Here is a 13,548-nt window from a genome sequence, read left to right as displayed (position 1 = left end):
ATTTCTCTCAGTGACTGCTGATTTTGTTTCAAATTAGTGTTTCTCAAAGGTTTCCCTCCACCGAGTTTAAACTGACTGGCCTGTGGTTGCTTCTTTTTTACACCATTTTTAGAGCAATGGTGTAAAACGTGCGAAACTCCAGTCTAGGTTTATCTATTTAATGGGGATTGGAAGGTTCTGATCATTGCCTCAGCAACACCCACACTTATTTCCCTCAGTATCTTGGATGTATCTCCTCCAGCCATGGTGATTTAATGACTTTAAGTGCGGGGATCCTGTCTAATACCTCCTCTTTGATCAATTTTTAGCCCATCTATTGCCTCAACTACCTCCACTTAGGACTTAGGCGCCATTTTCTTCCTTGGTAAAGACTCTTGGAAAATACTCATTGTGTGTACCTCAGCCATCTTCCACCCCAACCTGCAAAAAAAAAACACTTTAGGTCCCTAATTGGCCCCAATCCTCTTCCTAATCACCCTTTTAGTATTCATATTCCTACAGAAGACTTTTGGATGCCCTTGCCTGACCTGCTGAGTGTTCACCACTTTCTGGAGAGTTTTTTTTCACATGACAGATATCCAGCCCCTGAGGTAGTATTTTCCTTTTGATAAACGAAACCCTGTTGATGTAAAGCCAGGGGCAAATGTTGAGATGGGGGGTGGGTGAGTGCTCAGGGGTGTGCCCAGCCCACACCTCCCACAGTCACCCAGAGCCTGGCAGAGGACACGGGGGGAGAAGCTCCATCTGCTCCTCGCTGCGCTGGAGCCACAAGTGCTGGGATCGCAGTGGCGGCGCCAGGCGGACAGGAACCCGCCGCCAGGAGAAGCGGAGTGAAGCTGACAGGGGAACCCCCCCCCCGGCTGCTGCAGTAACGACCCCGGGTCAGACAGGAGGGTGAGGACGGCACCGGCAGCGGAGCCTTTACTCGGGGCGATGGCGGGAAGCTCCTGGATTTGGGGGCTCGGAGGCAGCGCACAGGAAGACTCGGCTGAGGTGAGATTGACTTTTTATTTTATTCGTTGTATCTAATCGGTGTTCAGTGTCAGGAAAGGAAGTTCAGCCCAGGGGACAAACTAGCTGCTGTCCTAATTCCAGGCCACTGCCCTGATCTGCAATCCATTACCCTGGGTGTTTACTGTGTGTATATGTCGGTGCCAACCCTCCCCCCAGTGCTGTCACCCCCCCTCCCCCAGTGCTGTCACCCCCCCTCCCCTCCCCCAGTGCTGTCACCCCCACCCTCCCCCCAGTGCTGTCACCCCCCCTCCCCCAGTGCTGTCACCCCCACCCTCCCCCCAGTGCTGTCACCCCCACCCTCCCCCCAGTGCTGTCACCCCCACCCTCCCCCCAGTGCTGTCACCCCCCCCAGTGCTGTCACCCCCCCAGTGCTGTCACCCCCCAGTGCTGTCACCCCCCCTCCACCCAGTGCTGTCACCCCCAGTGCTGTCACCCCCCAGTGCTGTCACCCCCCAGTGCTGTCACCCCCACCCTCCCCCCAGTGCTGTCACCCCCACCCTCCCCCCAGTGCTGTCACCCCCACCCTCCCCCCAGTGCTGTCACCCCCACCCAGTGCTGTCACCCCCACCCTCCCCAGTGCTGTCACCCCCACTCTCCCAGTGCTGTCACCCCCACCCTCCCCCAGTGCTGTCACCCCCACCCTCCCTCAGTGCTGTCACCCCCCAGTGCTGTCACACCCACCCTCCCCCAGTGCTGTCACCCCCCAGTGCTGTCACCCCCCTCTCCCCCAGTGCTGTCACCCCCCTCTCCCCCAGTGCTGTCACCCCCACCCTCCCCCCAATGCTGTCACCTCCACCCTCCCCCAGTGCTGTCACCCCCACCCTCCCCCAGTGCTGTCACCCCAGTGCTGTCACCCCCAGTGCTGTCACCCCCACCCTCCCCCAGTGCTGTCACCCCCCTCTCACCCAGTGCTGTCACCCCCCCAGTGCTGTCACCCCCACCCTCCCCCCTGTGCTGTCACCCACCTCTCCCCCAGTGCTGTCACCTCCACCCTCCCCCAGTGCTGTGACCCCCCCAGTGCTGTCACCCCCACCCTCCCCCCAGTGCTGTCACCCCACCCTCCCCCCAGTGCTGTCACCCCCACCCTCCCCAGTGCTGTCACCTCCACCCTCCCCCAGTGCTGTCACCCCCCAGTGCTGTCACCCCACCCTCCCCCAGTGCTGTCACCCCCACCCTTCCCCAGTGCTGTCACCCCCACCCTTCCCCAGTGCTGTCACCCCCACCCTCCCCCAGTGCTGTCACCCACACTCTCCCCCAGTGCTGTCACCCCCCCCCCCCCAGTGCTGTCACCCACACCCTCCCCCAGTGCTGTCACCCCCTCCCCCCCAGTGCTGTCAACCCCACCCTCCCCCAGTGCTGTCACCCACACCCTCCCCCAGTGCTGTCACCCCCCCCCCAGTGCTGTCAACCCCACCCTCCCCCAGTGCTGTCACCCACACCCTCCCCCAGTGCTGTCACCCCCCCCCCCCAGTGCTGTCACCCACACCCTCTCCCAGTGCTGTCACCCCCATCCTCCCCCAGTGCTGACATTCCCCCCCCAGTGCTGTCACCCTCCCCCCTCCCAGTGCTGTCACCCACCCCCCCAGTGCTGTCACCCCCCCAGTGCTGTCACTCCCCCCAGTGCTGTCACCCCCCAGTGCTGTCACCCCCACCCTCCCCCAGTGCTGTCACCCCCCTCTCACCCAGTGCTGTCACCCCCCCAGTGCTGTCACCCCCCCAGTGCTGTCACCCCCACCCTCCCCCCTGTGCTGTCACCCCCCTCTCCCCCAGTGCTGTCACCCCCACCCTCCCCCAGTGCTGTCACCCCCCCAGTGCTGTCACCCCCACCCTCCCCCAGTGCTGTCACCCCCCTCTCACCCAGTGCTGTCACCCCCCCAGTGCTGTCACCCCCCCAGTGCTGTCACCCCCCACCCTCCCCCCTGTGCTGTCACCCCCCTCTCCCCCAGTGCTGTCACCCCCACCCTCCCCCAGTGCTGTCACCCCCCCAGTGCTGTCACCCCCACCCTCCCCCCAGTGCTGTCACCCCCACCCTCCCCCACTGCTGTCACCCCCACCCTCCCCCAGTGCTGCCACCCCCACCCTCCCCCAGTGCTGTCACCCCCACCCTCCCCCAGTGCTGTCACCCCCACCCTTCCCCAGTGCTGTCACCCCACCCTCCCCCAGTGCTGTCACCCACACTCTCCCCCAGTGCTGTCACCCCCCCCAGTGCTGTCACCCACACCCTCCCCCAGTGCTGTCACCCCCTCCCCCCCAGTGCTGTCACCCCACCCTCCCCCAGTGCTGTCACCCCCCCCCCCCCAGTGCTGTCACCCACACCCTCCCCCAGTGCTGTCACCCACACCCTCCCCCAGTGCTGTCACCCCCATCCTCCCCCAGTGCTGACATTCCCCCCCCAGTGCTGTCACCCCACAAGTGCTGTCACCTCCCATTGCTGTCACCCCCCCAGTGCTGTCACTCCCCCCAGTGCTGTCACTCCCCCCAGTGCTGTCACCCCCCCCCAGTGCTGTCACCCCCCCAGTGCTGTCACCCCCCCCCAGTGCTGTCACCCCCCCCAGTGCTGTCACCCCCCCCAGTGCTGTCACCCCCCCAGTGCTGTCACCCCCCTCCCCCAGTGCTGTCACCCCCCCAGTGCTGTCACCCCCCCCCAGTGCTGTCACCCCCCCTCCCCCAGTGCTGTCATCCCCCTCCCCCAGTGCTGTCACCCCCTCCCCCAGTGCTGTCACCCCCCTCCCCAGTGCTGTCACCCCCCTCCCCCAGTGCTGTCACCCCCCCTCCCCCAGTGCTGCCACGCCCCTCCCCAAGTGCTGTCACCCCACCCTCCCCCCAGTGCTGTCACCCCCACCCTCCCCCAGTGCTGTCACCCCCACCCTCCCCCAGTGCTGTCACCCCCCAGTGCTGTCACCCCCACCCTCCCCCAGTGCTGTCACCCCCACCCTTCCCCAGTGCTGTCACCCCCACCCTCCCCCAGCTGTCACCCACACTCTCCCCCAGTGCTGTCACCCCCCCCCCTCAGTGCTGTCACCCACACCCTCCCCCAGTGCTGTCACCCCCCTCCCCCCCAGTGCTGTCACCCCCACCCTCCCCCAGTGCTGTCACCCCCCCCCCCCCAGTGCTGTCACCCACACCCTCCCCCAGTGCTGTCACCCCCCTCCCCCAGTGCTGTCACCCCCTCCCCCAGTGCTGTCACCCCCCTCCCCAGTGCTGTCACCCCCCTCCCCCAGTGCTGTCACCCCCCTCCCCCAGTGCTGTCACGCCCCTCCCCAAGTGCTGTCACCCCCCCTCCCAGTGCTGTCACCCCCCTCCCCAGTGCTTTCACCCCCCTCCCCAGTTCTGTCACCCCCCCTCCCCAGTGCTGTCACCCCCTCCCCCAGTGCTGTCACCCCCCCTCCCGCAGTGCTGTCACCCCCCTCCCGCAGTGCTGTCACCCCCCCCTCCCGCAGTTCTGTCACCCCCCTCCCCCAGTGCTGTCACCCCCCCCTCCTGCAGTGCTGTCACCCCCCCCTCCCGCAGTGCTGTCACCCCCCTCCCGCAGTGCTGTCACCCCCCTCCCGCAGTGCTGTCACCCCCCCTCCCGCAGTGCTGTCACCCCCCCTCCCGCAGTTCTGTCACCCCCCTCCCGCAGTGCTGTCACCCCCCTCCCGCAGTGCTGTCACCCCCCTCCCGCAGTGCTGTCACCCCCCTCCCGCAGTGCACAAATAGGGAGGGAGTAGGAGCTGAGGGTGCCAAGTAAGAGTTTGTCATCAGTCTGCTGATCTGTGGCTTCCTGGCCCTCTCTATCCATCCCCCCCCCCCCAATACTTAAAATGGGATATTTCTCGGGAGGGTGTGTTTCTGTGAATGAAGTTTATTCTGAAAGTAAACAGGAATTCAATAAACATTGTGTCCCCCACGCAAACATCACAGTCGATGCAAAAATAAACTGGTCACTGTTTTGTACTAATGCAGATGTGGAACTTTGTTTTGTACTTTTAATCTGGAAATCATTATTGGGATATTTAAAATGCCAGAATGGTTTCTAAAGATCAAACCAAGTCTCCAAATGTGTTTTGAAAGATTATTTCTGTATTTTGCCCAGTTAGAAACTGCCTTGAGTATCTGTTTCTCGCCCACTCGGAAAAGGGCTGCCTTCCAGATCCATTGCATTGAATAGCAAATTTTTTTTTTTTAACAAACAATTTTATTGAGGTATTTTGGGCATATAGAAAAAGTGACATTGTACAGTACAAAAACAAAAAGAAGTCAAGACACAAATTACAAATTAAACATAGTGCAAACCGCAGCTCTGTTCACGCACGGACCTGCCTCAATATCCCCCTACTCAACTCTACTCTACCCTTGCCCCCTCCCCCTGCTGACGCTTACTCTTCTGCGAAGAAGTCAATAAATAGCTGCCACCTTCGGGCGAACCCTAGTAGTGAACCTCTCAAGGCGAACTTGACTTTCTCTAGGACAAGAAAGCTCGCCATGTCCGATAGCCATACCTCAGCCCTCGGGGGCTTTGAGTCCCTCCGTGCTAACAGCATTTATCGCCGGGCTACGAGGAAAGCAAAGGCCAGAACATCGGCCTCCCTGTCTTCCTGGACTCCCAGGTCCTCCGAAACCCCAAAGATTGCCACCTCCGGGCTCATTACCACCCCAGTTTGCAATACTCGGGACATGACATCTGCGAATCCCTGCCAATACCCCCTGAGTTTAGGGCATGACCAGAACATGTGTACATGGTTAGCCGGCCCTCTGGCGCATCTAGCACACTTGTCCTCCAGCCCGAAGAATCTGCTCATCCGGGCCACCGTCATGTGGGCCCAGTGCACAACCTTAAACTGGATCAGGCTGAGCCTGGCGCATCGTGTTTACTCTGCTCAGGGCTTCTGCCCAAACACTGTCCTCCAGCACCCCCCCCCCCCCCCCCCCCCCCCCTCCTCCTCCCACTTAAGCTTTAGGTCCTCGGTCTGCGTATCCTCAGCTCTCATTAGCTCCTTGTAGACGTCTGAAACTCTACCCTCTCCCACCTCTCCCCTAGAAACTACCCTGTCCTACCTCCCCTTCGGCGGGAGATGTGGGAAGGACAGCACCAGTCTGCGTACAAAATCCCTCACCTGCAAGTATCTAAAGTCGTTCCCTCTCGCCAGCCCAAACTTCTCCTCCAGCGCCCTCATGCTCGGAAAGCTCCCTTCCAGGAACAGATCCCCCATCCTCACAATCCCCGCCCTCCTCCAAGGTCAATACCCCCGTCCATGTCCATGTGGTTGCCGCAGATTGGGGTCCACACCGATGCTCACCTCCCCTACATGCCTCCTCCACTGGCCCCAGATCCGAAGAGCCACCACCACTATCGGGCTGATGGAGTACCGTGCCGGCGAAAGTGGCAGAGGCGCCGTGACCAGGGCTGACAAGCTAGTGCCCCTGCACGAAGCAGCCTCCATCCGCTCCCAAACCGACCCCGCACCCACCAACCATTTCCTTATCATCGCTATGTTGGCCGCCCAGTAATAGTTGCTGAAGTTCGGCAACGCCAGCCCCCCTTCTCCTCTGCTCCTTTCAAGCATCACCCTCTTCACCCGCAGGGACTTCCCTGCCCATACAAATCCCAGAATAATTTTATTCAGCCTCTTAAAGAAGGACCGCGGGATAAAGATGGGGAGACACTGAAAAACAAAAAAGAACCGTGGGAGAATCGTCATCTTTGAATAGCAAATTATAATGATCTTTATTAATGTCACAAGTAGGCTTACAGTAACACTGCAATGAAGTTACTGTGAAAATCAAATTGTGTTGGAGGAAGTACTTTATCCTCATGATTCCCTAAAGGACGTTCTTGTGCCTTGATTTTAAAGTGCCAGGCTCCTGTGAGATTTGAGGGCCCCAGGGGTGTTGATGATCTATTTGACTATGTCTATGGCCATTCATGTCCTCTTAGGGCAAGGCATCTGAAGAGAGAGAGAAAGAGCCTGCTTTAGTTAGTATTTGGCTATTATAGATGAGGCACTGCCTGTCGGCATCAAGCCCGCCAACGACAGACAAAACGAGTTAGATGAGGAGTTAAACTCCCTCTACTGTGTCAGAACAACCTGCCTCAGCACCTCTTCTCCTGTAAGGTAACAGTTCCGATTCCATCAACAGTCTTCCTGTGACATTTGCCAGAGCGATTAACAATTGAAGCAAAATTATGGGTATGTTTGTGCTCTGGGCTTGTATCCTTTAGGAACTGACTGGAAACCCGAGCAATAACCAATTTCACATAGAACCCTAAAATCAGCAAAGTGGAGGTGCCCCCTATCTCCTTGAGGTGGATTCAAAAACATGTCTGAGAAATGAAATGTGATCCGTGCATCTGCCTCTTTACACAGCCGTGTCATAAGAGCAAGAGAGAGAGAGAGATTCTGCAAGAGAGAGAGAAATTGGTTCGAGTGGGCTAGAGTTTAGAAGGATAAGAGGAGATCTAATTGAAATTTATGAGCTTCTAACGGGGCTGGACAAACTAGATGCAAGGAGGGTGTTTTTCCTGTTTGGGAAATCTAGAACCAGGAGACACAGTCTCAGGATAGACCATTTAGCACTAAGATGAGGTGGCATGGTGGCACAGTGGTTAGCACTGCTGCTTCACAGCTCCAGGGACCCGGGTTCAATTCCGGCCTCGGGTGACTGTCTGTGTGGAGTTTGCACTTTCTCCCCGTGACTGCATGACTTTCTTCCGGGTGCTCCGGTTTCCTCCCACAGTCCAAAAGATGTGAAGGTTAGGTGGATTGGCCATGCTAAATTGCCTATTGGTGTCCAAAAGGTTGGGTGGGGTTACTGGGTTAAGGGGATAGGGTGGAGGCATGGGCTTAGGGTGCTCTTTCCAAGGGCCGGTTCAGACTTGATGGGACAAATGGCCTTCTTCTGCAATGTAGGGATTCTATTCTATGAGAGGAGGGTGGCAACCCTGTGGAATTCCCTAACACAGAAGGCTGCGGAGGTCAAGTCACTGAATATATTAGAGACGGAAAAAGATAGATTTTTTAAAAAGATTTTAATAGCATCAAGGGGTATCTGGGGAAAGGAGGAATGTGGCATGAGATAGAATGGTGCAGGAGGCTCGAAGGGCCAAATGGCCTACGCCAGCTCCTTGTTTCTAGGGAAGGGTTGTATTAATTCCCTGTTTGAAATCTTCATTCCCTGAAAAAAAATCATGTAACTCATGTGAAAAATATTGGTTAATGATGTTAAAGGTGGAAAGCAGACAAGTGTCTGGTGACTTCAGGTTTAATTATCTTTAATTAGTTCCCTGATATTCCAGTGGTGCCCAATAGTGTTGCCGCTTCTGGGACTTATAATGGAGTTTGTGTTTATTTGTGGGAGCTTTCACCATGCATTTGATCTACAGTCCCAACATCTTTGTCACATTGTTTGATAATTCTCCTGTAAAATGTTTTGGAACATAAGAAACAAGAGGAGGAGTAGGCCATTCAGCCCCTCGAGTCTACTCCGCCATTCAGTGAGATCAAGGCTGATCTACCTCAACACCATTTTCCTGCACTATCCCCATATCCCTAGAAGTCTTTGATGTCTAGAAATCCATTGGTATCTATCTTGAACATATTCAATGAATTAGCATCCACAGGCCATTTGGGTTAGAAAATTCCGAAGCTTCACCACCCTCCAAGTGAAGATATACCTCTCCATTTCAGTCCTAAATGATCTATCTCTTATTCTGAGGCTGTGATCCCTGTTGTAGACAAGCTAGGGGAAACATCCATCCTGCATCTACACAGTCGAGCCCAACACAAAACAATGAGACTGCCTCTCATTCTTCCAAACTCTGGGGAATACATACCCAGCCTCCTCAATCTCCCCTCACAGGACAAACCCATCTTCTCAGGCCTCATTCTGGTGAACCTTCACTGCAATCCCGTTATGGCAAGTATATCCTTCCTCTGAAAAGGAGACCGAAACTGCACACAATACTGCAGGCGTGGTCTCACCAAGGCTCTCTAAAATTGTAGCAATAAAGGCGAAAATGCCATTTGTTTGTTGCACCTGCACGATACCTGCGTGTTGCCTGACGTTACCTGCGCGTTACCTGCGAGTTGCCTGACGTTACCTGCACGATACCTGCGCGTTACCTGCGCGTTGCCTGACGTTACCTGCGCGTTGCCTGACGTTACCTGCACGTTGCTTGATGTTACCTGCACGTTGCCTGATGTTACCTGCACGTTGCCTGACGTTACCTGCATGATACCTGCGCGTTATCTGGTCGTTATCTGCCTGATACCTGCGCGTTGCCTGACGTTACCTGCGCGTTGCCTGACATTACCTGCGCGTTGCCTGATGTTACCTGCGCGTTGCCTGCCATTACCTGCGCGTTGCCTGATGTTACCTGCGCGTTGCCTGATGTTACCTGCACGATACCTGCGCGTTACCTGCGCGTTGCCTGACGTTACCTGCGCGTTGCCTGACGTTACCTGCACGTTGCCTGACGTTACCTGCGCGTTGCCTGACGTTACCTGCACGTTGCCTGACGTTACCTGCACGTTGCCTGACGTTACCTGCGCGTTGCCTGACGTTACCTGCACGTTGCTTGATGTTACCTGCACGTTGCCTGATGTTACCTGCACGTTGCCTGACGTTACCTGCATGATACCTGCGCGTTATCTGGTCGTTATCTGCCTGATACCTGCGCATTGCCTGACGTTACCTGCGCGTTGCCTGACATTACCTGCGCGTTGCCTGATGTTACCTGCGCGTTGCCTGACATTACCTGCGCGTTGCCTGATGTTACCTGCGCGTTGCCTGACATTACCTGCGCGTTGCCTGATGTTACCTGCGCGTTGCCTGATGTTACCTGCGCGTTGCCTGATGTTACCTGCGCGTTGCCTGATGTTACCTGCATGATACCTGCGCGTTATCTGCGCGATACCTGCGCGTTGCCTGAACGTTACCTGCACGATACTTGTGCGTTACCTGCACGATACCTGCGCGTTACCTGCATGTTACCTGCACGTTAGTTTTTTAAAAATAATATTTTATTAAGGTATTTGAAAATTTTTATAAAAGTAACAAAAACAATGACATCAACGTGGTAAAATAAACATTTCCCCCCCCCCCCAGCCCAATCTTCACACATCTCAACCATACAACAACAATCCCCCCCCCCCCCCCTTGGACTACTGCATCTGCTGACATTTTTAATTTTCCCCTAGAAATTCGATGAACGGCTGATACCTCCAGGAGAACCCTAACATTGACCCTCTTAAGGCAAAATCCTGCCAAAACCCTCTAAGCTTCAGGCATGCCCAAAACACGTGGACATGATTTTGCTGGGCTCGCACATCTGTCCTCTACCCCGAAAAACATGCTCATCCTGGCCTCTGTCGTGTGTGCCTGGTGGGCTACCTTAAATTGTATCAGGCTAAGCCTGGCACACGATGAGGCGGTATTAACCCTGCTTAGGACATCCGCCCATAGACCCGCCTCTATCTATCCTCCTAGCTCATCCTCCCACTTGCCCTTAAGCTCCTCCACCTGAGTTTCCTCCGCCTCTGAAAGCTCCTGGTAAATATCCAATACCTTCCCCTCTCCCACGCAGGTACTGGAGACTACTCTGTCCTGTATCCCCCATGGCGGCAGCTGCGGAAAGATCCTGTTTTCTCAAGAAGTCGCGCACCTGCAAATACCTAAAACCATTCCCTGCTGGAAATTTAAATTGATCCTCCAAAGCTTTCAAGCTGGGAAAGCTCCCATCTATGAATAGATCCCCCATCCTTCTAATTCCTGTCCTCTGCCAACTCTGGAACCCGCCATCTAGCCTACCCCTTTACCTCTTCCATGCTTAACATTCCAGGCCCAAAACACTCATTCCAGGTTAAGCAGCGTTTCATTTGCATCTCTTCCAATTTGATCTACTGCATTCGCTGCTCCCAATGTGGTCTCCTCTATATCGGAGAGACCAAACGCAGACTGGGTGATCGCTTTGGTGAGCATCTTTGGTCTGCGCATTCAGGATCCTGACCTTCCTGTTGCTTGCCATTTTTTTTTTAATAAATATTTTTATTCTCCATTTTAACACAACACCCTGCTCCCATGCCCACATGTCTGTTCTTGGCCTGCTGCAATGTTCCAGCCATGAGGTCATGTTGCAGTTGTACAAAACTCTGGTGCGGCCGCATTTGGAGTATTGTGTGCAGTTCTGGTCGCCACATTATAGGAAGGATGTGGAAGCATTGGAAAGGGTACAGAGGAGATTTACAAAAATGTTGCCTGGTATGGAGGGAAGATCATATGAGGAAAGGCTGAAGGACTTGAGGCTGTTTTCGTTAGAGAGAAGAAGGTTAAGAGGTGACTTAATTGAGGCATACAAGATGATCAGAGGATTAGATAGAGTGGACAGTGAGAGCCTTTTTCCTCGGATGGTGATGTCCAGCACGAGAGGACATAGCTTTAAATTGAGGGGAGATAGATATAGGACAGATGTCAGAGGTAGGTTCTTTACTCAGAGAGTAGTAAGGGCGTGGAATGCCCTGCCTGCATCAGTAGTGGACTCGCCAACACTAAACACATTCAAATGGTCATTGGATAGGCATATGGACGATAAGGGAATAGTGTAGATGGGCTTTAGAGTGGTTTCACAGGACGGCGCAACATCGAGGGCCGAAGGGCCTGTACTGCGCTGTAATGTTCTATATAGTAACATCTCATCTTCCGGTTAGGCACGCTACAACCTTCCGGCCTGAACATCGAATTCAACAACTTCAGATGATCAGCCCCACCTCGACCCATTTGTTTTCATTTCATTTTAACTGTCTTTTACCATTTCTTTTTTTCTTAATATACATTTAATTCCCCCCTCCCCTCCCCCACCAAGCTTATCCACCTTTCTTGCACCTTTCTCATCTTTGCTCCCCCTTCCCCTCCCCCCACACCTACAGTTCATTCTCTGATGTTAGTTTCCCTGCTGGTTGGCCTTTCACATCTTTTTGTCCTCTCTGGGGACTGCCATTAACACTCTTTCCCCTTGGTATCTGTGACCATTAGCACCCGGTTTCCCTGGGTTTCTGTGGCTATGACTCATCTTTCATTCTCACTCCACAGTATAAATATTTCCCACTCTCTCTGTCTGCTAGCTTTGACAAAGAGTCATCGGACTCGAAACGTGAGCTCTTTTCTCTCCCTACAGATGCTGCCAGACTTGTTGAGATTTTCCAGCATTTTCCCTTCCGTTACCGTCTCTACTCTTTACTTTACCTATCTCCCTGACCGCCTCTCTTTTCTTGAGCTGGTGCACCAACATTCTACTTGCCTTTTCCCCGTACTCATAGATCGCCCCCCCTTGCCTTCCTCAACTGTTCCACTGGGTTCCCTGTGGTCAACAGCCCAAACTCCACCTGTAACCTTCGCCGCTCCCTCAGTATCCCCGTGTCCGGGGCCTCCGAGTATCTCCTGTCCACCTGTCTCCTCCACTAATCTATCCTCCTCAGCCCGTTCCACCTTTTCTCTGTGGGCCCGTATCGAGATTAATTCCCCTCTGACTTCTGCCTTCAAAGCTTCCCAGACCGTCGCTGCAGAGACCTCCCCCATATCATTTGTTTCCAGGTAGTTCTGAATGGACTTGTTAACCTGCCCACAGACCGCCTTGTCCGCTAGCAACCCCACATCCATTCTCCACAGCGGGCATTGCCCTCTCTCCACACTAACCTGTAGATCCACTCAATGTGGGGCATGATCTGACACTGCGATTGCCGAGTACTCTGTATCCACCACATTCGGTATTAGTGCCCTGCTCAGAACAAAAAAGTCGATGCGAGAGTCTACCTTTTGCATATATGGAAAAAAAGGAAAACCCCTTCGGTCATGACCGTGCAAATCTCCATAGAACAGTACAGCACAGAACAGGCCCTACGGCCCTCGATGTTGTGCCGAGCATTGTCCGAAACCAAGATCAAGCTATCCCACTCCCTGTCATTCTGGTGTGCTCCATGTGCCTATCCAATAACCGCTTGAAAGTTCCTAAAGTGTCTGACTCCATTATCAGAGCAGGCAATCCATTCCACACCCTAACCACTCTTTGAGAAAATAACCTACCTCGGACATCCCTCCTATATCTCCCACCCTGAATCTTATAGTTATGCCCCCTAGTAACAACTACATCCACCTGAGGAAATAGTCTCTGAACGTCCACTCTATCTATCCCCTTCATCATCTTATAAACCTCTATTTGTCGCTTTTCATCCTCCTCCGCTCCAAAGAGAAAAGCCCTAGCTCCCTCAACCTTTCCTCACAAGACCTACCCGCCAATACAGGCAGCATCCTGGTAAATCTCCTTTGCCCCCTTTCCAATGCTTCCACATCCTTCCTATAACTCCCCCCAACACCCACCTGTTCCATAAAACCCTTCAATTCCTTTGCCGCAGCCGGCCTCCTCCCTGTCCTGGATTTTGACCGGTCCAATTCCGGATCAGTGACTGTGTTGATCAGATTATGTGACTAAGCCTGGGATCTTACCTAACACCCGCCTCATAAATTCAACGTCATCCCAATTGCACGTTAGCTTTTAATGAA

The 13,548-nt window shown here is 54.6% G+C and overlaps 1 protein-coding gene across 2 annotated transcripts in view; it reads left to right on the top strand.

The window, feature by feature from the left end:
• The first annotated feature begins 397 nt into the window (after positions 1–397).
• Positions 398–13,548, top strand: part of tmem116 (transmembrane protein 116) — a 70,237-nt gene continuing 57,086 nt past the window's right edge. Inside the window, exon 1 of one of the 2 annotated variants that reach the window (XM_038773983.1) lies at positions 398–993. In XM_038773983.1, the coding sequence (XP_038629911.1) occupies positions 934–993 (60 nt within the window). In that variant the 5' untranslated portion in view covers positions 398–933. The remainder of the gene's footprint in view (positions 994–13,548) is intronic. The other variant, XM_038774047.1, reaches the window with a different exon arrangement.

Source organism: Scyliorhinus canicula, chromosome 1 (genome assembly GCF_902713615.1).
Source record: "Scyliorhinus canicula chromosome 1, sScyCan1.1, whole genome shotgun sequence".
NCBI classification, from domain to species: domain Eukaryota; kingdom Metazoa; phylum Chordata; class Chondrichthyes; order Carcharhiniformes; family Scyliorhinidae; genus Scyliorhinus; species Scyliorhinus canicula.
The sequence above is the reverse complement of the archived record's forward strand: the minus strand, read 5'-3'. Positions and strand labels throughout refer to the sequence as shown.